Genomic DNA, 24403 nt, shown 5'->3' with positions numbered 1-24403 from the left:
CGGCCGCATTGAAAATTAAAAAATTTAAAAAAAAAATCGAAAAAATAAAAATTCAACCCTCCCCACCTCCACCTGGAAACCTTCTCAAGCCCCTCGGCCGCCCCAGTAACAGCCACACAGCCGGCGGACGGCGGCTTGGGAGGATAAAAGCCGTTGGGGGCGGCGGTTGGAGCTGTTCCCTCAGGCGTCTCGCGCAGGTGGGTGAAGAGTGGCGGGAGCGGCCTGTGGCGGGAGCGGCCTCTGCCGGGCGGGTCCTGTGAGGCGGCGCAGCGCCCGCGAAGGCGGGCGCTGCGCCGCCTCACAGGACCCGCCCGGCCCAAGCCCTTCCTAACCGCCCTGGCCCGCTCTCAGCCTCGTCTTCCCTTCCCTTCGCAGCGCCATGCGGCTCCCTCCTTGCGCCGTGGTGCTCTTGGGGCTCCTGGGGGTCCTGCGCCATGGCGGTGCCTCAGGTGAGTGCGGGGAAGGGGGAGCCGTGGCGGCCGTGGCCGCCATTAAGCGGCCGGTGGAGCCCGGCTTGTAGCGGGGAGAGGGTGTTTTTGGACGGGTTGGTATCTAGCAGGATGGAGGGGAAAGGGCCCGCAGAGCCTTTTGGGGGGGGTGTCCCAGGCGATGGGGGGGCGACCTGCTGCTGTCTCGGGGGCTGAGGAAGAGTGAAGATCAAAGCGAAGATACAGCTATCTGCGGAGCTGGAGGAGAGTTTTTTTTATATTTATATATGTGGTTATCTTAATCTCTGATGTGGGTAGGGAGAACTCATCCCCCCCCCTTTTTTTTAATACCTCTTTTTTTTTAGAGCTTAATTGCTATGAACGCCATCCTTGTAGCTCTTACATGGATCAGCTGGACTAATTTTTACTATGCTGTTGCAGGGGTATGGTACAGGCTGAAAAGTCTGGCGTAGAGTTGTATTCTTCTAAGGAAACAAGGTGGCGTTTGCTACCTGTGAGTTTATATGAGAAAGGGAACAAGGTTAATAGTGGGATTTTTTTTTTTGACCACATACAGGTGGTCGTGGGTTCCCAGCACCCTGCAAATTGTGCGTTGAAAACCATTGTCCTTATAAAATTAAGGAAATAAGCAAAACACCCTAGAATTTGGAGCTTGGTTCCTAAAATTACTTGTTGGCTGTGCTGATGTAATTTGACTTTATTTGGCATGGATTTTTTTTGTAATTCCCCTGTGTTCCTGCATGTGACTAAAATAAGTATCCAGAGGTAAGTGTACTGTAATGAGCATAGCTTGTGAAGATTTAACAGCTGCTTTTTTTTTTTTGTTAAACTCTTATCTGTTCAAATAAAGGAAAAAATAATGGGTTTCCTTTCAGAGATAAGTAAGCAGTCCCTTATGTTAGGGCTGATGTAAACCTCCTCTTCTTAGTTTTTCTTCTCTTTTTAAACTTGCCTCTAATGAAGCTTAACTGTCCAAAAGGAGAAATCTACTCTTGGGATACTTTGCAAGGCTGCAGGACAGCGTTTGGAATCAGTCTCGAGTGTTGTAGACTTTTTTCCCCCCTCACCCCAGTCTCATCTCCAAGATCTTAATGGAGAGCCAAGTGTTGCAGGCCCTAGAAGCTTAGTCCTGGCACCTGATGGTGGCAAGCAGGTCTGAGAATGAAGGCTCAATGTTCTTAGACCTTAATGTTTATATTAAAAGATGCTGACAAGTGATTTGTGTCACAGACTTGATTGAAAATGGGTCATGTGTTGAGCAATTTTTTTACAGTGTGTAAAAAGGCAGAATGAATATGTGACTAAGCTAACTGCTTTGCCTTGAAGGAGCCTGTAGCTGTATTTCCTTGCAGATTTGAGGGTGGAGGGGGAAAGTATTTTCTTCATGAAAAGCTAATAAGCTGTGAAATTAGTGTACTAATGTCTAGCTGATCATTAGGCCCTTTAAACAAGGACACTTGCTTAATGGTTCACTTATTTGAAATTGTCTTGTGGTTATTCAGTCTCGGACACGCAGGTTTGCAGGGATGGGCTCTGCTATCTCCTAATACCAGAAGATCCTGCTTCATTTTAAAAGTGCTGATAAGTAAAATCTGTGCATGATGGCCTATATTACCTTTCTGGGGTTCTGATGGGCTGCAGCTCTTCCAACTTAGTATTTGTGCAGAAGTGTTTTGTATGTCATGTTTGTTACCTCCCAGGGAGTTCTGCCTTCATGAAGTAGGAGTACAACTGGCCTTGTTTGCTACATCCAAACCAGGTTGCTTAGCATTGGAAAAACTGAAGTGAATTTATAGTGTAATCAGGATTGAGCACTGCCCTTTTCGTGAAGGGAGCTTATCTGGATGAACTTGGTTTGTTCTAGCTGTTTAGTCTATGCAGAGACAACACTTACAATAAGATGTTCACACAAAGCTATTCAGCTATCTGAACATATTGGACAGCTGGTCACTTGCATCTTGAAGCATTATTACCCAGATGCACAAGTGACATCTTAACGGTGCCAGCAATGGGACTGTGGCCAGGTCTTCTGTGCTCTGGCTGATGAGCAAAGTGGATTAATAAAACTGTAAGCAGCTGAGATATGGGTACTTCTTCCCTCACTTTTCAGACTGTAGAAGACCACATGACATCTCTATCTTGGTGAACAGAATAGTCTTCTGGGATGGGAGTGGTGCAGTTTGGCAAGCTACATTCTGTGGCACTGTCAACTTTAAGCATCAAACTGTGCTGAGTCTCATACACATGCAATTAAAGTTTAGAAGTTTGCATAAATCTTCTTGCTTCTTTTGGGGGTGGGTGGTGTCTTTATTTGGGGTTTTGCTAGTGTGGGAAGACAGACCTTGTAGCAGGACATCAGGCCTTACAGGTCTGATATAATATGGCTGCTGGCTTTATTCTGTTAAGTAACTGTATACTCATGTTTTCCTTACTCAAACTAGTTTTCAGTCTGAGCTTGCATTTAATCCCCATTAAACATCTTCATGTGACTACTTGTTGACATACTCCCTATGCTGGAAGGTTCTTCTTACCTCTAAAGCTTACATAAGGTTATTCTGCATAACCACTGCAAGTTGGTTGGCACAGAGTAGAAATGCATTTTCTCTGACTGTAGAGAACCTCTTTGAGGCAAGCATGCTGTTTGAGCATGGCTCTAGGTAAAGACTGTTCCTGTGTGGGCAGCAGTGGCATTTTTTCAGTTGTATCTCTTAACAGAAATTGGGCTGCTAGGTGTGTGTATAACCTTGTATGGTTAACTGTTTATTGGTGATGAGGAATGACACTTGACTATTGGAGCCGGAAATGTGGTTTACTTAAAGCATCAAATGAGCTGAGAGCTTGGCACTGAATCAGCACAATGGAAATGGTTCAAGCTGCATGTTGCTTGTTGAGGGAACTGCATGTCACAGGGAAGGGATAAGTGCTGAGCCTCTGTAGAGTTGATTATCTTGTTGCTTAGAGTTAGGGATAAGGACTTTTGATATCAGAAGAGCTCCAAGAGGTTTAATTCCTTTGCTGTCTTTACTGGTTTTGCCCTTCATGTGGGAGAAAAGATAGAATGTGGAGTGACAGAGTGGACTGTTGTCCACCTCTGTTCATCAGTTCCCTTTCATATACTGGAATATCTGTGCTTCTGTTCTAGTATTAGTGGTACTAGTATGCCAAGTAATACATGCTCAGTACTCCATCTTTGCTCTGTTCTTGCTGTGTTTCAGCAATGCTGACTTCCTTTAAGTATGTTTTCAGTTGATAATCTCTGTAGTAGTGAGGGTTCCTCTCTTGTATCTAAGCCAAAACTACTCTGACGTGTGGTGACCATCATACTACGAGGCGAGGAAGAAGGGCTAGCCTGGCACCTTGCAAGGTGTTTCCAGACCTTCACTGTTTGAAGCAATAAAAAAGCTGGGATGCCTGTATCTTGTTCCTGACTTGTTGGGTCAACTACCTCGCTTCTGTGGTGGTATCTTTGCTGCATGTGCTGCTGGACATGCAGTCCTGTTTGGTGTGCTACCTTCAGTAAGATCAAGCTTGCCCAAAGAAGCAGCTTGCATGCTGTGGCCGGTACTATGTGTTCATGGAGGTCTCAGTATCTGTCCTTCAAAGCATCTTTGACAACACTGAACTCTGTATGGCTCACGTAGTCTAATGCTTGTCTGAGAACTTGCGATAGCAATAGGCCTGAGGAATTGTTAGTTAATTTGTCTTGCTCTCTGTGCTCCTTTTCTGCCTCAGAGCACCACCAGTGACTTTGTCAAATGACAGAAAAAGAAATGGAAAGGCACTGGCCTTGTAGCAATTGCTCTTCCAGCAAACTTCTTGGAAGGTTCTGCTGCTCTGCAGTACTTGTGAACTCTCGTTTTAGCCATCTTTCAAGCCTGTCTGTGAAGAACAAGCTGAAAAATACTTGTCTGATGTATGTAGCCATTCTTGTTCTTCACCCTGAGTCTATGCTCTTCTGTCCGGACTTTGATTTTAAAATGTATGTCACATGCACTGTTTTAGGAGCAGTTATGCAAACACTAAAGCAATGTAGAACACCATGCCTTAATTTACCACAGTAATTAAACTTGAGAGAGTGCCTCTGACATTGAGAGTCTCATGATCATGTTGAAGTAGTGGCTGTGTGTCTTGCTGACAAATCTGTTCTTATTTATGCAGAGGCCTCTGGGTATGAGTACAGAGTGGAGGTGAGAAGCAAGACAGAGCAATGCAGTTTTTGTTCCACTTGATGTAGAACATAGAGAGGATGTATATGGTTTCAGCTTTTTCCTTAAAAGAGCATAGAAGTGTGAACATCTTACAGTTCAGAAAACTGTGCAGAAGTTCTTAAAGATCAAAGAAAAATACTTTTCCTGCTTTCTAAGCTTTTACTCCAAATTTTTGAGTGCATAGATATAGTCTGTGCCTTTTGAATGCTTTTCTTTAGCATTCATACTGCTAGTTGCACTTCTGGTAGAACTTAAGAGCTAAGGAGGAAAGAGGCCTTGTGAAGGGGAGGATATCTGTATGCTGCTCAAGGGACTCTGTCAGAAACAGAAGAATACACAAAGCTTTTTTGTAGCTCTAATTTTACATTGATTACTGTTTGAAAACTTGGAGTAGAAACTTTTTCTACCTTAACACAAACTGCAGATGATGGGACAGAAAAATGGAGAATCTTTTTTTCCTCCTAGATGGTTTATGATCCCCATATTTAAGCTGGGGTTTTATTGGTGATGCAGTATTGGTATTAATTGAATTTTGGGGGTGAGCATGTAAGGGCTGAAGTTAGCAAGACGAGATGTGTTAGGCTTTCCTCTGCTTTCTTCCTCCACTGTGAGGTGAGTGGAGGAGGCATGAGGGTAGGAGCTCACCTCTGTTTACGTATCATTAAGAGGCAAAGCAGATGGCCAAAGATGCCAATTCTTGGCAGGAGACAATGAAGAATAACAGGAAAGGAGTTAGAGTACTGGGTATGGTTTTTGGATGAGAAGAGTGTATCCCTTCCGTTTTTACTGATGACTCAGGTGGTTTCCATTCAACGGTGTATATGGGATGGTGCTGTTGATTACTCTGTGCTCTTGTTGGAGTACTTGACAGTATTGACCCTTTACATTAGAAGAGGCAACTTTATTGAGGAAGTACTGTGTATGTGTTTAGGCTTGATAAGTTTTACGTCTGCTGGGCTACTGTGGGTGCATGCAGGGGAATTTGGGGAAAAACCTGAAAGGCATTGTGCATGCTCTGCAAGCACCTAGTCTGCCTGCTAACCACCAACAAAAGTGAATCTTGTGGCTTCTGTACAGCTGCTTCTCTTTCCTCCCTTGACATCCCCTGTCCCTCAAGAGTCCAGTCCAAGGAGAAACCAGGCTTTCTTGCAGGACTTGAATGACAAGCCAAAGCTGATTCTCAAAGAATCTCATATCCTAAGTCATGTGGTTCTCTTTAAATTAAAATGACAGTGGATCATGGGGTTATGCTCATCATAAGAAGAAATAGTCTTGGTTGTGTCTTGGAAAAATTAGTCAGACTTCCAGATACAGAAATCGGGGTCCAACAGTCCTAATTAAGAATAGTGTGGGAGGAAAAGATATATGTGAAATAGCTGAAAGTAGGTAAAGTATACATATGTAAACTACAGATTTGACTCTGTTTATAGCATTTGACTCCAGCTCCCATGGTCTGGGATTTCACCCAGGAAGTCTAACAGGTATTGTGCAAGTTGGCTGGCTAATACAAGTGTACTTGCCTGTTTTTGCCAAAGAGCAAACAGTCCTTACATCTTTTATTTACTCTACTGAATGTTACTTGCTGTTGATGGCAGTAGCTGGTCAGCTGCAGCTAGTGTCTGTTGTTGATGAGCTCAGCTGCATCAAATACTGAGCTCCTAGCAGGAAGTCTGGCTCCAAGTGCTTAGGTAAGTGTCAGGCTGCATGGTGGGTTCTCTAGCTGTGTCTGTTGTACATATAGCTCTGTGTATAGTAGTCTCTGAAACCTTATTACAGCTTACAGGATGAGAGTAGCATAAAACAACATCTTGCTCCATTCCCAGATGACTAATATGGGGCTACTGGAAGCTTCCAGGCTCCCCTTGGTAATTGCTTCCCTCTGGATAAAAAAGTGTCTTCCTTTTTTTGTAATGCAGGTCTTCTTGAGCTCTCCTTGGGGAAATTCAGAAATGTGCTACTTAACCAGACCAATCCAGTGGAAGCTGTAATCAGGAACATTGCAAGCAATGTGACTGTTGTCATTTTTCAAGTACATGCCCAGCAAAGTGAAGTGGTGATATCCTTTGATAAGGTATGGTAAAAGTGTCACTTCTGTTCTTAAGTGTTACTTTTCTTTCAACAAAGGAGTTGGCTCTGGTCCATATAGGAATATAGAACTGAAGCTAGATAAATAATATGAATGTCTTACCTGCATGGCTCTTAAACAGTATTATTTTAGCTTCAGAAATCTTTTCTTGTACTTACGCCATAGCTGCTATTTTGGAGGACTGAATAGTAAACTAATTTCAGAGATGGCTTGAATATGTTTCAAGGCTCTTTGTTCTTGGTGGAAGTAGTGCTTTTGACATGTGACTGCTCACTGCTATCCATCAGCTTGTCAAATTAAAAACAGATTCATGGTAAGTATTTGCCAGATACCTTATATGCTAAACATGATCACTTTGGAAAGTTTAGTTGTCTGCTGTTTGTGTGGCTTGGATCTAGCCACTACAGATATGATGTCTTGTTACCCCAGCTCCTTGTCCTGAATCTAGTTGTCCTTTGGTGGCACATGGAGAAATTCCTCCATAGTATTCCAGTGAAGGCTGCTACTTCTAGCCAACAATAATAAGCATTCCAACTGATATATGCTAGCCTCAGTTTGTCCTCTCATTACTGGGATGCAATCTAAAATACTGTTTTTGTGGTGCTGTGAGGCTTTAAGTGGTATTTGAGCAGAATGTACACTAAGCTGAAGGTAGTAGGTGGAGGTCTGACAGCTATCATCCAGTTTCCCTCTCCCCATCAGTATTTTCCAAATGAGAATATAAGGAGTGCCAAGAAGTATCCTGGGAAGCTTAGGAGGTGAAGAACCTGTAATGCAAGTTACAGCTGCTCAGTTGTCTTTGTACTGGTGAAATAGCAAGGATTACAGGGTTAAAGCATTACTGTTTTGCCTATTCAGTCTTTGTTTACCAGTGGTAGAATTTTTTTGCTGTCAGTTCAGACCCTTACCAGGCTAAGGACAGTGGTGCGTAAATATGGCTGTACTGCTTTTAGGGCTGGCCTGCCTCTGGAAACATGAAGCTGAGCCAGACCTTAAAGGCTACCAGGTCCAAAGTGCCTCCTTACAGTGTTGCCTCAGATAACTGTGGTTGTCTTTGACAAAAGCACGTTTTCCATGCTAAAAAATAGACTTGACTGGAGGTCAGTTGGTTGTGCCAGCTGTGCAAGTGTGACGCTGCCATTGCTGCCTGATCTTTCTTCAAGACCCCTGGTTCTGAAAGAGATGTTGCTGGTAGACATTGGGTCAGTAGCTGACCTGGCTCCAAGGATTTGTCTGGCATGGTTAGTGTTAAGTCAGCTGTCATACAGTCATCTCCATTCTGATGGAGGTAGTGAGGTTCTTCTGTACTTTGGTTCTCAGAATGCCCTTTAGTGCCATCTCACAACTTTTTGTGAGGGGTATCCCAATCATTTTATACCTTTACTAGCCACTCCATTGCTGTATAGCAGTAGACTTCAACTAGCTAGATTTTTCTGCAATTTGCTTGTGATTATTAACTCCTTAATAGTCTCAAACTTATCACTTGAGGTTTTGAGCCTGAACTAGGCAGTGTGTGGTGTCAGAGGCCACTCCCTTTTCTGCAGCTCTGAGCTACCAGCTAGCTAAGGGCTGAATGCCTCATCTGTGGCAACTGGCACTGAAATGTGTGCCCTGAAGGTTTTGTGGCAGGAGTGTGACTCCTGTGCAATACATCAAGCTGTGGTGGAAATGTTCTTGACAAGAACTGCTTGTTTATATAATTTGTTTCTGTCCAGAATCCATCTGTGAACAGCTCAGGAACTGGAGTAGACAAAGGACTGGTTTCCATCCTTCGGCCTCAACAGAGCGTATGTACATGGTACCTTCAGTCGCTGGATGCTAGCCAGGTGCTCAGCACAGCTATCTCTATTCCCTATATGGAGAAAGGTATGTTCTTACTACTTGTTAAGGGATACCAGCTCTGCTTATTACAAGTTAACTATGAAATGAAGTGTTGACCTTTCAGAGGTGATGTTCTTATGTGGTGCAAACATATGATGGAGATGCCAGAAATCATTTTGAAACAGGCTGAAAAAGTTTAGTATCACTGCTGAATTGCGAGTTGTGTATAGGATGTACTGTATTGTCTTGGCACGACTCCAGCCTTAGAGTAGAAAACTGCTGTGCATATGTATTGGGACCTATCTTAGATTGCAGTGAAACCACCTGTGTTGTCTGTAGGACTAGAACCTGACTATTTTGTGCTCTGCAAGCAGACTATGCCTGCAAGTACATGCATTGCTGATGTCTTAAAACTTTTCTCGTGTTGTGTAAGGAGGAATTAAAAACTACTACAGCTAACTATCTTTTCTATGTTCTAGATCCTATTCCTGGAGGCTGCAATCTAGAATTTGACTTGGAAGTGGATCCAAATATTTACCTAGACTATACATTGGTTGATATACACATCAAATTTGCTCCTGCAAATTTGGGTTATACCAGGTATGTGAAAAACTTCAGTGTGCTCAGTGAGACCTTTCTTGTCCTACATTTGAACAAGGTCATAAAACAAGATTCTGCTGGAAGGGCTGAGCATCCAGCAGCTGACAGAAATCTTGTTTGCTGCAAGAAACTAAGAAATGAGGAAAAGGGAGGGGGAGAGGTAACGTATGAGATAAGTCTTAAGAGTTGCATTTTGTGGGAGACGTTATGCAACTTGCAAATTCAGATGTGCAAGCAATCAGCAAATACTGGATCTTCCCACTTCTTGTAATGACTTAATCTGTTTGAGGAGCAATTGTGTATTATAGCCGGTTTAATTCCTTTACTGGTATTGAAGCAGACAATGAACTAGGGTTTTGTTTAACATCAAGACTTCAAGTTACAAGGCATTATTTCCTGAATGGTGCCTGGTGTCACAGGTGCCAGGCAGGGAATGGGGAAGGCTGTGTTCATACCTCTTGACAGAGCTGTATATGTTGCATGCATGGGAAGAAAAAAAGAAAAAAAAAAACAAAAACCAGAGGCTGTGATCTTTGGCTGTTGTGACCTCTTGGGATTCTTGTGCTGGTTCCTGTGACAGTGACAACTCATAGGAAGGCTCTTAAGTGTAAATGCGTCAGGGTGGCTCTGTGCAATCCTGCTATAGTCAGTGCTCACAAGCATTTACAGGCTAGGTTTGAATTAGTTGCTGGTGTTAACTTCTGAAGAGTAGAAGCCAAATACTGCCAACTCAAAACTAATGTTAAGATCTGGGAGCTTGTGCTGGGCATGTAGTTGACTTCTTTTTAATTGCAGAGGGGCAAACCCACCATCCTGTGATTCAGGGACTGGTCAGAATTCCAGGTGGCGTCTGCACTATGATGTCTACCAGTACTTCTTACCAGAGAACGATCTTTCCGAGATGGTACTCATGAGCCACATACGGAAGATGTCTGAGGTGCAAAGTATCAAAGCCAATGGCATTAAAGTAAGTCTGAAGCACTGGTGTACCAGACATGTGGCAGTGGCACTGTGTTAAGTACAGGAGGAGAGGAGAAAACTTGTCTTCCTTGAGTGGTGACATAAGCAAGCTGCTGATGCTTCAGGCTTCTTGCTTGTATCTGGGATTTCTGGCTAGGAAGTATACAGTAAGTGATGCATGCAAAATGGCAACCACTCTCTCTTGGGACAGAGGTGGCTAGTTAGCACAGCCTGACATGTGGCAGAACTGAGGCTTCTTGCAGTGGGCTCTGATATTAGGTAGATGTTAGTGACTGGTCTGTGGTGTGCTTCTATGTCTTGCACTCTTTTCTCAGTTAAACAAGCTCTTACTGCAGTGTCTTCCTGCTTGCTGAATACTACTTTAGCCACAGTGCTCCTTCAGGGATGTTGAGGCCAGCTTGCCTATAGCAATACTGCCACTGGGTGCCTGTAAATCCGGAAGTTGAGCCACTTCTGACAAAGGTTGATACAGTCTCCTACAATGCCTCGTATATTCTGGGGACTGGCATCCTCAAATGCTGAGAATTAGACAGAGAATGCAAGGAAGAGAGGAGGGGGGAGAGTATAGTGGAACTGGACTAGAAACAGGCCCCATTTGGAGTGGCATAAAGATATCTGATATGCAAGAGCAAACATGCTGCATGATTACCTGCCCCCTAGCAAAGAGATTGGAAGGGACAGGGAGGGGAGAATCTCAGTGGCCATGACCTATCTGGCCTTGCTAGGGAGTAGAATGGCAGCCTTGCCTGCTTCAGAGGCCAGACCTGGGTTAATAGACTGACAGGGAAGCTGAACTCTGCCCTCAAATGGGGAAGAGCAAAACATATGAGTGGGAGAATCTTCTCCCCTGTCAGAAAACATAACGTTGGAGGAAGTAGAGTCTGTCCTGTGAGCCTTTAATGCTTCAATTGGTAATACTTAGAGGGTTCAGAATAGGAAAGCTCTTGCCTGCAGTTCTTGCTGATCATCATCTTTGAGCTGCTGAGTATTCCCTCAGCTGTATGGACACATCAACATGCCAACAGTGACAAGCAGTTCTTTGCAATTAAAAATATTCTTTACTGTTCCAGATGCTTACGCTGACAACTGATGACAAGACCAATGTCTACTTTTCCTCGCTTCCTGGACAAGGTGTTATCTACAATGTCATAGTATGGGATCCTCTTTGGAATACTTCTGCTGCGTACGTACCTGTGCATACATATGCCTGCAGCTTTGCCGATCTGGTGGATAACTGCTCTTCTTTCAGTAAGTTGGACTTGTACATCCTTGCCAACTCATTTCAAGCTTGTTGTGCTCCAACATGCTGAGTGGTGCTTTTCAGATTTATTTTTTTAAATGTGTGCAGGAGCTCTTTGTTCTACACTAAATATATTCTGTTACTTTATGACAGAGTCTACTTCTTGATTGGGGAGAAATTCTAGAATAATGAAATAAGACTAAGGAGAACTATTAGCAATTGAAGGTTTAACTTAATGGAGGTTTAATATGTGGCTTGCAGATATATAGCTTTCAACTCTGTAGTGCTTTCTCCATTTGAACTGGGTACATAATCGTAAATCACTTATAGGACTATAGATGCTGCATGTGAAACTAAGCTAGTAAAACATGAGCTAGATTAGGGTCCAGCCTGACTTTTCTAACTGCTGGTGCTAATGGGAGTTGGTACTCACAAATATTTTAAAAGGAGATAGTCACCTGCAATAAGCATGAAGATAATGGCAGCAATAGTGAAATGACTACAAAGCCATGCTACTTTGTACAAAGCTGTATAATGAGAGAATTTGAGCGGGAAGAAGAGCAAAGCTGCCGCTCCCGTTATGACTGCAGAAGGGCCAAGAATGATGGGTAGAATATAGTTCATAAAGTAAGATTTGTTCTCATGATTATTTTATCATATACTGTAACACAAGTGACTGTTGTCATAAGACAACACTGAGTTTGACAACATGAGACAAATTATCTAGGCTAACCCCCTTTTCTCTAATTCAGAGAACTAGGAAAATGTGGTTTACTTGTTTCAAATAGCTTGAATACCAGTGAGAATTTTGCCTAGGAGACAGAGGTGAGTGATACTGGGATGCTGCTGGTTCTTTCTGCCACATGGAGAGTATATTAAAGGGAGACAATGGTGAAGGCTACAGTGATAGACCATAGCTGCTGCCTGGGAAACTAATCCTGTAGCACTGACTTTTATAGATAATTGATTTTTATTTTTTTAAAGCTGAGCAGAGAATTTTCAAGTAAAGCTGTAGCAGTGTTATAAACAGCAAGTTACAGCTACTAAACTATTGTTACAGGAACTTCAGCCTTTTGAATAAGGAGGAAGCTCTTGATTTCTGAATCAGGCTGGAACTACTTCAGTATTCTGTTGGTGATCCTATCAAGATAACTGTTAGTTCAGACATTGCAGATCTGCTCACATGGTGTGTCTGAAGGAGTGGCAGCAACCTGACCTTACCTTAGTCTCATCGTTGGGACTACTATGTGGAATGCTTTAGTAACCCTTTCTTTCTCCTTGTAGGCAAACTCTCTACCAAAGTATTCTTCACTGCTCTTGCTGTTCTTGGTCTCTTCACTTGCTTTTGTGGACACAGATTCTGGAAAACAGGTACTGAGTCTTGGGGCGTTTTTTCTCGTAAGTCTTGTTGGGATTTCATAGGTGTAACTTGCTGTGACTTCGAATGGTGGTGTGATTACTAAGATTCACTTGATAGTGATTACATGCCAATTGGGTCCACTGCTTTGCTTTTATAGGATCAGAAATTTTAAGCGCAGAGCAAGAAGTTTCTGGTATGCAAAGAACAGAAATGTAGAGCTAGGGTGCATGCTGGTCAATAAATATGTAATTTTTTGACTATTTGAAGTGCTTGAGGACACCCCTTACCAGAGCAAAGTGTTGTCTGGCTTTCCTTTTGTGTTTCTCAGCCAGTGTGCTGGTATGTTCTTTCCCTGTTGTAACATGATGTCTGAAGATGTATTGAAGTGGGCTTGATATGACGTGATGTGACAGCATACTAAGTCTTTTTTTCCTTCTTCTCTAGACTTATTCTTCATGGGCTTCATATTTGCAGGATTCTTCTTCTTTGTATTCATTACAAGGGCAACTGGTCTTGGTTATGATGGTGAGTAGATGTGTCAGGATACCCCATGCTCTTCCCAAAGTACTGTTGTTATGAATCCCTTAAGTAAAATCTCAGTTGTGCTTGTTGTTGGCCAGTCTTAGGAAGGATAGGAGGATGATACCTGGACACTGGAACTGAGTTCTGATTACTGTAATAGCTGAACATGCAACAGAGTAACTATTGCTTCCAACATCAAATAGTGATGCAGAATTAACAGCTGTAACTATAAAATACAAATTTAAGTATCTATCCAAGGAAGATACAGGTTTATAGAAGCTCCGGAAATTTGCAACATACGTCCTACTTCTTTCATAATGGGTGGACCTCAGTTTCAGGTCAAATGCAAATTCCCTATGTAAAATAGAGTGGAAGGTCTGCATCTTGCTTGTTAGACTAGCAAGAATTAGTTCTTTTTGTCTTTGTCCTACCTCATAGTTACTTTTGATACATGTGTGTTAGCGGTTGGAACCATAACTGCCCTGGGAACTCAAGGTACATTGTAGCAAGGCTTTAGTTCCAGTCCTATGTAGCTCTTTCAGCAGCACATCCTCAGTCGCAGGCTGAAGTCTTAAGTGAAATGTATGAAGCAAATACTGATACCCTTGTTCGGCTTTTTTAAGAAAGTTTTCTTTAGGTAACAAAATCATGTAAGTAAAGCTGCTGAATATGTTACTGCAGTAACTGAAGTTTTCAGTATTGGAATTTCCCTTTTCTTTTTCAGTGCGTCTTATTTTGACAGCAGCAGCTGGAATTATTGGAGGGCTTTTCCTGGTTGCAAGCTGGTGGAGATTTGGCTCTGTCCTACTCTGTATGTTTATTATTGGACTTGTACTGGGATTTCTCTTTTCATCGACAGTCTTCTTTACTCCACTAGGTATGCACTGAAATACTCTGCAGCAGAGTGCTGGCTATTGAGTGATGTGTTCCTGCTGTATTACAGGGATGCTACAAGGCTCTAAGATGAGTGCCACTATCTAGTTTATCTTAGGGAAAGTTAAATATAACACTTTCCAGTCTTGGGAGGAATAGGGATGTACCTGAAGCCTTCTTTCAGGTGTGCTGTAATTAAAACTACTTCGGGAATCTGCTCTGGTGGGAAAAGGAAACTGCAGATAACTTGCTGAGGCTCTTCCTACCTAAGCTGTTTGCCATCTCAGCAGTCTGTGACACCAGCTCTGCTCCAGGCAAGCACTTGCTGTCTGTCTTGTTCTCTATCCAGAACAACTCACAGTAGAAAATCTGCGGTCTAACTTGGAGGCCTCAGGGATAAAGGCATCATGGATTAAGAGGAGCTATTGCTGTTGCCTTTCACCACACTACAGTGCAAGGCTCTAGGAGCACTACACTGTAAGAGTCAAACTTGTATTTGCAGCTGGATTGACATCATCAGGGTCTTTAGAATGTCTTTGCTAAGAGAGAAACAATGGACAAATCACTTAAAAGCAAGCAAGGCTGCTGAGCTGGAATCCCTCTGGGACATCAGAGCATCAGCCACACTGCTCTCTATTGTAATTTTAAATTGCAAAACTCTTCTACTTAAGATCCCTTGGTGGGACAGTTTTTCGTTCTCCAGTCACCTGTGTTTGACTCAAGCCACAATTCTGTGACAATCCATGCAGTCCCTGGTTGCTTTTCAGTAAAGTAAAACAGTGACTCAGCTGGGGGTCAGCTTGTCCCCTCTGTTTAATTGACAGGCCTTAGAAAGCAGCGGGAACAAAGTAGTGTTTGGGTGACTTAATTACTCTTTCTAAAGCTGAAAGAGTTTGTTGCCTTGTGTTGTGGTGATGGCTGTACTTGCACCATATTCTAGAGTCAAACATACATAGATGCAGGTTTATTGATTATAAACCTATATAGGCAATAAAAAGACTTCTTATTGGGCAGAAGTACTCTGGTACTTTTCATTCTTAGCAGATGAGTAATGTATACCTCATCAAAAATCTTTGTTTCATGGACAAGATCTGCTGTCCCAACTTAGAGTACGGGACCTATACTCAACAGGGACAGTCTTTTTCTGTTCTTGTTTTGAGTAGCTGTGTTACAATGCATCTTAATCGGCATTTGAGCTCAAAAGCTGAGCTTTTCCATACTGTACTCTGGATTTCTAAATGCACAGAATCTTTGGGGAAAAAGCTTACTCCCAACCACTTACAAAAAAGGAAATGTTTTGCTAACTAGTAAATTATGCCTGGAATATGGTGTCTTTGCAGGAGACTACAGGGTCTTCCGTGATGATGTTGTGTTCTGGGTGACCTTTTCTTCTGTAGCCTTGATGATTCCAGTGCTTTTTGTTGGCTGTCCAAGAATTGTAAGTAATCTGCGCGGCCACCTCAGGAGGAGGGGGTGTCAGACTACTTAATGCGAAATGTAGTCCTGTGGGATATATATATATAGAAGGCTTACCACAGCTTCATGAAGCCCAGCACAGGACCAGCTCTAGGGAGTTCCTGTTCAACCCTACTTTTGCTAAATGGTCATAAGCAAAGGAATGACTCTCTGCCATGTTGCAGATAGCATCTGCTAACACTTGCATTTAGTTGACTTCTGCTGTCTTACCTGTTGTCCAAACATCCTGTTATGTGCAGCCATAGAAGAACTGATACGAAATACTGCCTTAAGGAGGTGGGGAACAAAGTGTTTATCAGTCTCCTAAAGCTGTGGTTTTTCTCCCCCTTTAGCTGAACATACTGGCCTCTGGAATAGTAGGCTCTTATGCAGTGGTCCTAGCTATTGCTTGTTATGTCTACACAAGTCTTGCTTACATCACCTTAGACCTGCTCAGAAGGGTCCTCAATGATTACTTCAGCAGAGCTTACACCAATGTGCCTTTTCAGACAAATGGTGAGTACTGCTCTTAAGACTTTTTTCAAGAACTAGTATGAAATGCTTATTTGTGAAACCACTGCCTCTTTGGTTCCATTGTAAACAGTGGGTATTGAGAGGGTAGGAAGGAAAGAAAGGAGAACACAGTAAGTACAGTGTGAGATTTAACACCCAGATGATAAATTCTAGTCCTCCAAAAGAAATACTGAGTAGACTCAAAGGTACCAACCTTCCAGCAGGTGTTATGTGACAAAGACCCTTGTGAAAGGTGCTTCTTGGGCTCAAACTGCCACCTTGCTGATGAGTTTGCAGAGTGGGCAGTCAAAAGGCCTAATATGGTGACTGAACAAACTCATCTCAAATCCATGTGTATTCTTGCCTTTTATGGGTTTACTCTAGGCATGTGAGGATGCAGAGACAATACTTCATTCCTTTCTGTTGCTAAACTGACAGAATGTGCTTGGGGAAAGGAGGAGTGTTCTGCATTGATACAGGAATCTGTCTGTTTTCTCTTTTCAGACTTCATTATCCTGTCAGTGTGGACAATGCTGGCCCTCAGTGGAGTAACTGTGCAGCTTCGCCGAGAGAGATGTGAAGTGCCCTTCCCACCGCACCCCTATCTCACCTGGAAGCGGGAAAAGGAGCGCAGAAGCACCAATGTCTTAGACCCTAGCCATCATATTCCTCCCCTAAGAGAGAGGATCCATAACAAGCTACTGCATATCAAAGAGTTTTTTCAGAAGGAGCAGCCAGCTGGGGAAAGAACTCCATTGCTTCTGTAACCTGCCAAATAACTGGTAGGAATAGATAGGAAGAATCTGGGAATGGTGAGATGAGTGATCACCAGCAAACCAGCCAGTGGTGCAGAATTTGCCACTACTGACTTGTCCTGCTTAAGAGGATCATATTTGCCCAACCTGGAAGAAAAGTTATCTGTCTGGTACACTACATGCTGTTTTGTGACTCTTTCCTCAATGGCTCACTCAGCCTGCTGTAACATGCATATGTCTAGCTGCAGAATCTTGTACTAATGGCCAAGTACAGGTATTTATCTTGTGGTCATCTAGTCTGACGTTTAGATATGTGAAGTGTAAAACAGCCCTTAGAAAGCAACCTGTACAATGCTGGTTCTTCCTTGCAGTGTGGAAACCACTGCTGAAATATTGCCTGACTTACTCCTGAAGGTGTGCAGTCTGTCAAATTGTGAGGGATGAGTGATAAGAACCATACACAGAGGAGTTCTTCTAGCAGGAACTGAAGTATCACCTTCTAATATAGGTACAAAATGTGTGGCTGTGGACGCAATTGTTTCCAAGAAGTATTACTAAACCTTGCAAGCTAAACTAAGTGACTTGAATTTAAACTGCACTGAATTAACTGTTGTAAGTGTGCACACTGGGGCTCAGGAAGTGAACCTTATCTGAGACAAGAAGACTTTCTCCCTCGCTTTTGGATGGTTCTGTAGCAAGCTGGTCATCTGGTCTCTGGGCAGAGATGACTGCTAAGAGAACACAAGAGGTTTGCCTCCTTGTTTGCTTTCTGAACAGCCTGTGACTTGTTTCTGCTCTGGTATAATCTCTTTTTTGATGGTGCTGTCATAAAAGAAAAAACTAATTAAGCTCTTTGTAGCCAATGGCAGTTTTTTCCTGGAATTGGTTGAAACACTAACTATTTTTATTTTTAATCAATATATCTCTTAATTTTGCCTTTAAGGGGTGAAAACAGCATCCAGCTGAAAAAATTCTGACCAGGATCCTTGCTGACTGAATGTGTTCCTTGCCAATTTGGATTGCACCTGCCCAAAGCAGAAGGCAGTAAAACAGATAAGGGACCGCTCCTGTGTTCAGTGGATTGCAATCTTGTGTGGTGGCTTTATTCAATTCCTTAAAAACAAAACAAACAGCCATTTTCAAAATGCAAACTGGAGCTTTGTGGGTTTGGCTCACATAAATGCACACGCAGTCCTGAGGCTGTCCTTGGTTTTACCTGCCCTTGCCCCCCACGCCCGCTCCTGGTCTTCATGTTCAGTGTTTACATGGTGATCTGTAATGCATTAAAGGATAGTTTAAGTCTTCCGTCCTCTATCTTGATACAGGTTAAGGTGGCTCTTCTTTCTTAGTCTCACTATCTTTGTACCTTTAGTGCGGGCAGCAAAGTGCATAGTCCTTCCTGTCTGAAGGTGAGTGGCTGTTCTGCTACCTGAATGGAACCACCATGAGTGAATACCCTAGTGTTGGAAACTTAAGTTCTCGGCCACCACTTTAAATTCTTGGTAGTGAGTATGTAAGAAATAACTCTTTGTAAGGAAATTGGCGAAAGAACTGTATCTGGGAACTTAGTTGAAAGCTGAAACACCCCACCCTGGTAATAGGAAGGAATTAATTAATTTAAAATGACTCTACTTACTGGCCACTTTTCTTTGAGTGAAAGCTTAATGACATAGTATCTGAGGTGACTCAGCTGATGTTTAGGGAGACAAATCCCATGATTGTTTGGAGCTGGAACATCTGCCTCAAACAGCAGAGCAAGGCTGAGATCCTGCAGTTTGGGTCTTGCTTCACTGTGCTGTTGGGTGGCATGTGGGGGTGAATGAGGAGCTCTTTCCCTGGCCTCTGGCAGACTGATGCTTGCTGACTGCCCTTAGTGCTGATACTGAGCATGTCTTTGCCATATTCGATGGCAAGTAGCAAACACTTATTTGGTATATAAATGCTCTTAAACATGTTTACCTTGTTTTTTAATAACTGCTGTGATTAACATTGTGGAAAAAACAAGTTTAACTCTAATTTTCTATATATTTTACAATAAAGATGTCTTTTGAAAGAATGCTGGAACTAAAGGGGTCTCTTTGACTTCAATGATGCTTTTAGAACTTAGCTTCTGCCTTTGGTATTGTAGGGGTAGCTTGTTTTGAAAAATTTCTTGGCCCCTCAAGGGATGAGGTAGGGGGGAGCTTAGCTGACCTGTAGTAAGGACTTGCTGTAGTTACAGTGACACCCAGAGGCTGAGCACGTGGTTATGTTCTGTATGAAACCAGTGAGGAAGCGTGTGGTCCGAAGAGGGGGTTTTTATAGCTTTGTCAGATGAGGTTCTGCAGAACAAAGGGATGTTTGTCATCCACTTCTTGACTGGAAACTAGTCTGCAAGATCAGGTGGGAAGTCTGTGGCAGAACTGGGCTTTGAACTCTCTTTCTGAGATCCTGACTTGGAGATTTTGTATTTTTAATATTGCTAAGAGATGGTATGGGAGTTTTCTTCTGCATTCTGTAAGCCATAGTGAGTAACAGGGATAAAAATCAGAATACACTAACTGATTTTTTTTTTTTGCAAATGCAAAAAAAGAACTGGATCCTACCCTGATATGTCTCTGTTCTGACTGCAGAATATCTCATTGGAAGCATTTACTGCCTTGCTGTATGAGCTGTACTACCTTGCAGTTTTGCTAGCATAAAATAATGCTATCTGATGCTCCTGGGGAATCTAAACTGTTCTTGTAGGTAGTGGATTCCCCTGTAAAATCAAGTGTTTTGAAGCTTCATAGAAGCTGAAGCTTTCTGGACTATGATGATGATCTACTTCCTGCTGCTGTAGAGAATTGTCCTATGATGATGGCTCCAGTACACTTCTTTCACTAAGTTTTCTGCAGTCTTTGCTGCGCTGTGATAATGCTGCAATGATCATATCATGGTATTTGTCTCAGCTGCTTGTAGAGCTTTCATAGGTCTGTGTGTGTTCCAGTCCTGCCTCAAATCTGCAGGAGAAACTTTCTTCCTCTTCCCCTCACTCTCACACCCATGCTAACTTCTCCTAGCAGTTAAATAAGCAAGGGAACTCGGACACTGATCTTATCAAAGAAACAGATTTTTCTTTGTTCTTGTCTCCTTTCTCACTTTAAAAACACAGAGCCAGCCTGACTGCTGCTTCGTGGAGTGCTACATGTAAGGCAGCTTGCCTCCCTGCTTCCCCAAAGGTTCAGAAAGCATGACTGAAAACGGGAACAAATCATGCTTTCCATAGGTGTACTTTGGAGGGGAATAAGACAAACTCTCCCCTCTCCTAAGCTTTGTGTTTTGATTTGGAAGCAGGTTATGAGACATTATAGAAGGGGCCCATAAAATAAATGTTCCTTTGTCATCTCTGCCATTAGGTATCCTATGCAAGTGGGTTTTCTTACTGGGATGAATGGTGTGGTGTAGATCTTCCAATTTAATAGTCCATGCTGCTGGTGCTTTGTAAGAAGAAAATGTATTAGTTACTGTTCTCTGATCTTCTCAACTGCTTGGTAGAAATATGTTGTGTTCATCAGGTAATGAAGTGCTCAGAACCATTCTGGGGGCTCAGCTGCTGGATATTACATAAAACCCATGATAGAGACTTCTGAGAAAATTTTGGCTTTGTTTAATACCTTGCCATTTGTGGCTGTGAGCCTGGCTTTGAGAAACTTGAGCAGAATGAGAACATTGTAGAGTGCCAATCTGAAACATACTCAGTCCTGTGGATACACTAACTGGCTGACATCTTTCAGGGGACTGCTGTCAGAGAGAGACTTAACATGTTCTGGCTTGTTCGGCAGCTTGCTTTCAAGCTGTTTTGTTTTCCTGTCTCTGAGGCACTTACGCATTGCCAAAACTGTATGAAACAGTCCCAAGCAACTGGATAGTGAAACAGAGGGTAAAGCAATACTTAGTTTAAAACTGCTTGAGGACCAAAATCCTGTTGTTATATGGCACAAACATCAGTAATGCTTCAGGAGGGTGTTTTTATTTTTAATTAAAGGCTAAGGACTGAACTTGGCTAACAGGTAGGTAAAACTGCTGATACTCCTAGCAGGGCAGTCATGAAGCTCAGCCAGCACAGTGACATCTGGTGGCATTGGGTTTGGGCAGGAGAGAAAGTGTTTTACAGTTTGCCTGTTCAAGTGCTGTGTGTTGCAGAGGGAAGAATGGGACCCTTTGTCTTCACTCTGGTCTCTTCTATGTCCAATGTGAGGTCCATTCCTCCCTGCTGCTCTAGGGCTGAGCTGTGTTCTGCTTCTTCTGGGTGAGCTTGTCAGCTCTGGAGCTCCTGGGGAGATGATCACAAAGAAAACATTCTATCCCTCTGTCAGATCTCCTTAAATAGGCCCTAATATATTTTTTACCTCTTTCTTTAATTTTTAGGGGACTAGGTTAGCCCACTCCTGCTCCTAACCCTGCAGTGCAAGGTGTATGTTTTGGCTTGTAGTGTCCAGGCAGCAGGCTGGGTTGAAGTCATCCTTCAGCATTGCAGATCATGTAGCTATTGCTCATCCACTACATCTTTATTCCTGCAACCCTAACTAGTGCTGAGTTACCCTTACCCAGCCTTTGCTTTTCTTTGCAATAGCAAAAGAAATAGTGAGGCTTAAAGGATTTATTTGGTCCCCCCTGTATCTGTCTTTTACTCTAACTTGGAATATGCGCAAAAATGGCCTTTCCCAAAGCCTTCCTTTTGTAAGTTTTCACTGACACTTCCCACCCCAGCGAGGCTCTCCAGCTTTCATTCTGTCCTAGCCTAGAACTGTCCCATATCTGAAAATGCTTCCAAAGAACAGGAAGCCCTTCCTGAGAAACAAATATGTCCCATTTTAAAATGCACATGTTTCACTAAGCGTCTGAGCTTTTCTTCTCTCTGCCTGAAACTGGCAGCAGCAAGCTGTAGGTTTGCACATGACCTTTGCAATGGTACTTGTGTGGGATTTATTACAACTTTGGGTTCTGGTTGGTTTATCCAGTGAATAGTCAGAATAGGAAGCATTGAACCTTTGGTAAGTAAATATTGTACAGATAAGTATTGTAAGTGTTAGGTCAATGTGTTCTAACTCAGCAGCTGAGATGCATTGCTATATCCCTGCCTATTTATTTGAATTTTGTCAATATTCATCTGATTAGGTTGTCCCCTCCCCCATCTTTGACTAATAGGCTTTGATGTTTCAGTTTTCTTCAGAAACAATAGCTCCAATACAATTCTTGTTGTTCAGACAGATGCTTATTGTTTACAGTATTTTTTTATTTATCTTAGACCTTGTCTGCTAGCACATAGCTATAAGCAGACAGCTGCCTCCTGTCTGACCATGTAAGGCTTTATACTTTCATGCATGCTGGGGGAAGACAACTTCAAAACAGAGCAATAAATGAGCTCATTTTGGGGGTGAGAGGGAGTGGGAGGAAAAAATGGTTCTGTACAACTTACCTACCTGCTTCAGAACAGGGTCTTCACAAGTCTACCTTGTCCAAAAAAGCACCTTTTGCAATTTTTCCACGTTATCCTTAGTGCCTTCTGGTGTAACAACAAAACATCTAATGTGCTCAAAACAAGCTGGATTCATTTTTTTATCATGAATGCTCTGGGGGGAGAAAAGTCACATGCAGGAAGTAAAAAAGCACAGATAGTATGTATTGTAGGAGGCAGCTGCTGTTTGCCTAGCCAGTAATTTAATGAATTGCATATGATGATTAATTTTAAAAACCATTTGCTATGTTCCTGAGCATAGTATTGGAAAACCAAAGACGCTGATCACCCCGCATCCATCAGTGTTTGTATTGGTTGAGCTTCCAACAATTGAATTTTCAAAAATGTACCTAATGTTTTTCCCTGCTGAAATAGCCATTCTCAAATGTATTTCTTAAGGTGTTTTTGGTGGTGAGAACATTGTAGGGAAATTATTCATCTGCCATTCTATAAAAAAAAAAGGAAAACTTTACCTTGCGGGAACAGAAAGGGACTGCAGTTGGAGTTCTGCTTGTTTCCCTTGTGCCACTGTCCTCTAGCTTGTGGCTGAGAAGTGTTGCTAGCACGTACTTTTTTCAAGGCTGGGATTATGAAATACTTCCCTCCATGTTAAGCAGTTGCTTGAGGTTATCTTCTTCTAGATGTAAGAGGAGGGTTTTTTCTGAACTTAGGAAATAATGATGTTCTCTGCAAAGGTGTGGCCACACTGGCTCCCAGCAGGCATGCTCCTGCATCAGAACATGTCTGGGGAAGGGAGGTGGTTGCAGGTGGCAAGAATATCGGTACCTTTTCCCATACAGTTGTTGAAGTAGAATCTGTTTTATTTTGCAGCACACTTTGATATGTGGAAGCTAAACAATTTTGTTTAAATTAGTCTGCTCTACTGTCACCAGTATGAAATTCAATTGTGGTGCAAATGAAAGAAGTAGGACGGGTAAAAGGTGAGGCTGAATGTGACTGACACCTCTACCAGGTATGTGCATGTGATATAAACCAGCTCTCTGCTGCGCATGGTTCTCCCAGCACACCTGGGTGTTCTGGAAGTGTAAGTTTAGCAAGAGGTCCTCTGACATGACATAGAATCTACTGTTCTGCTCTTTCAGTAGTAACAGCAGGCATTTGTTGGTGCTGGCTTGGGGATATGTGCGGGAGAGCATGTAGGTTCTTCTAGGACAATGAGATGGTTTTGTTTGCACACCGAGTTAAATGAATCCCTCTGAAAAGATGCCTTCTGTGATAACCATGCAGACAGCTGGCAGCTTTTGGATACCTGCAGCTGAATGGTGTGCCTGCTGCTTCTTGTTGCTTTTTCTCCTTTTTGTTCTCTGGTGGTAGTGTGTCACTTGATGCTGCTTCCAGAATTTAAGTGTTACCAACAGCCTGATGTTGAAAAGGCTGGTAAAGACGTTGTCTAAGGTTAAAACTTACTCCTCTACCATGTTCCTTCACTTCCAGCCTAAGATTTCTTCTGTTCTCCTGTCTCATCTTCCCACTATCACTGTACACAATGTGTCATACTGTGACCAGCACTACTGTGTTCTGCTAGCCCATTTAACCACCTGTCATCTCAGACATCAGTATCTGCACAAAGAACAAGTGCATGTTTTACACTCAAATAGGAGATTTAGAACTTTTCTTAATCAGCTTTTAGAGCTTAATGTTTACCCACTAAAACTGAAAACTTCCTAAGCCAATGTAAATCTTATTTTGGGTTATCTACAAAAGGATCCTAGTAAACATAATTCTGCATGAAAACAGTGCTATTAGTTCTGTGTTTTAACATAATCTTCTAATCTAATATATTTGTTAAAAAGCCAAAGCTATTTAAAGCTTTCAGTTGTACAGAACAGCCCAATTCAGTTTCAAGCTGCCCTTCAGTTTTACTTCAGTTGAATAGCTGCACCATGTATTTATGACTTAGCTTGACATTTATTACCTGTCTTAAAACATAGAATTTATGATATTGAAAACAAGTTTCTCTTCTGAGAAATCATGGGCAAGTGGAGAAAACATTACATTGTCAGCTTATGAATGTAATCCACTGCCATTCTCATCTACACA

At 42.5% G+C, this 24403-nt stretch overlaps 1 protein-coding gene across 1 annotated transcript; it reads left to right on the top strand.

The window, feature by feature from the left end:
- The first annotated feature begins 339 nt into the window (after positions 1-339).
- Positions 340-16929, top strand: TM7SF3 (transmembrane 7 superfamily member 3). Its single transcript, XM_059816575.1, has 12 exons — positions 340-449; positions 6574-6728; positions 8459-8609; positions 9044-9164; positions 9960-10131; positions 11216-11393; positions 12670-12756; positions 13190-13270; positions 13992-14144; positions 15481-15578; positions 15949-16111; positions 16613-16929. Exons 1-12 carry the CDS (start codon positions 380-382, stop codon positions 16873-16875), a joined length of 1692 nt encoding a protein of 563 aa, XP_059672558.1. The 5' UTR covers positions 340-379; the 3' UTR covers positions 16876-16929.
- The last annotated feature ends 7474 nt before the right edge of the window (positions 16930-24403 follow it).

The sequence above is a fragment of the Gavia stellata genome, chromosome 4 (genome assembly GCF_030936135.1).
Source record: "Gavia stellata isolate bGavSte3 chromosome 4, bGavSte3.hap2, whole genome shotgun sequence".
NCBI lineage: Eukaryota > Metazoa > Chordata > Aves > Gaviiformes > Gaviidae > Gavia > Gavia stellata.
Note: the sequence above shows the minus strand (reverse complement) of the source record. Positions and strands in the feature narration are given on the sequence as shown.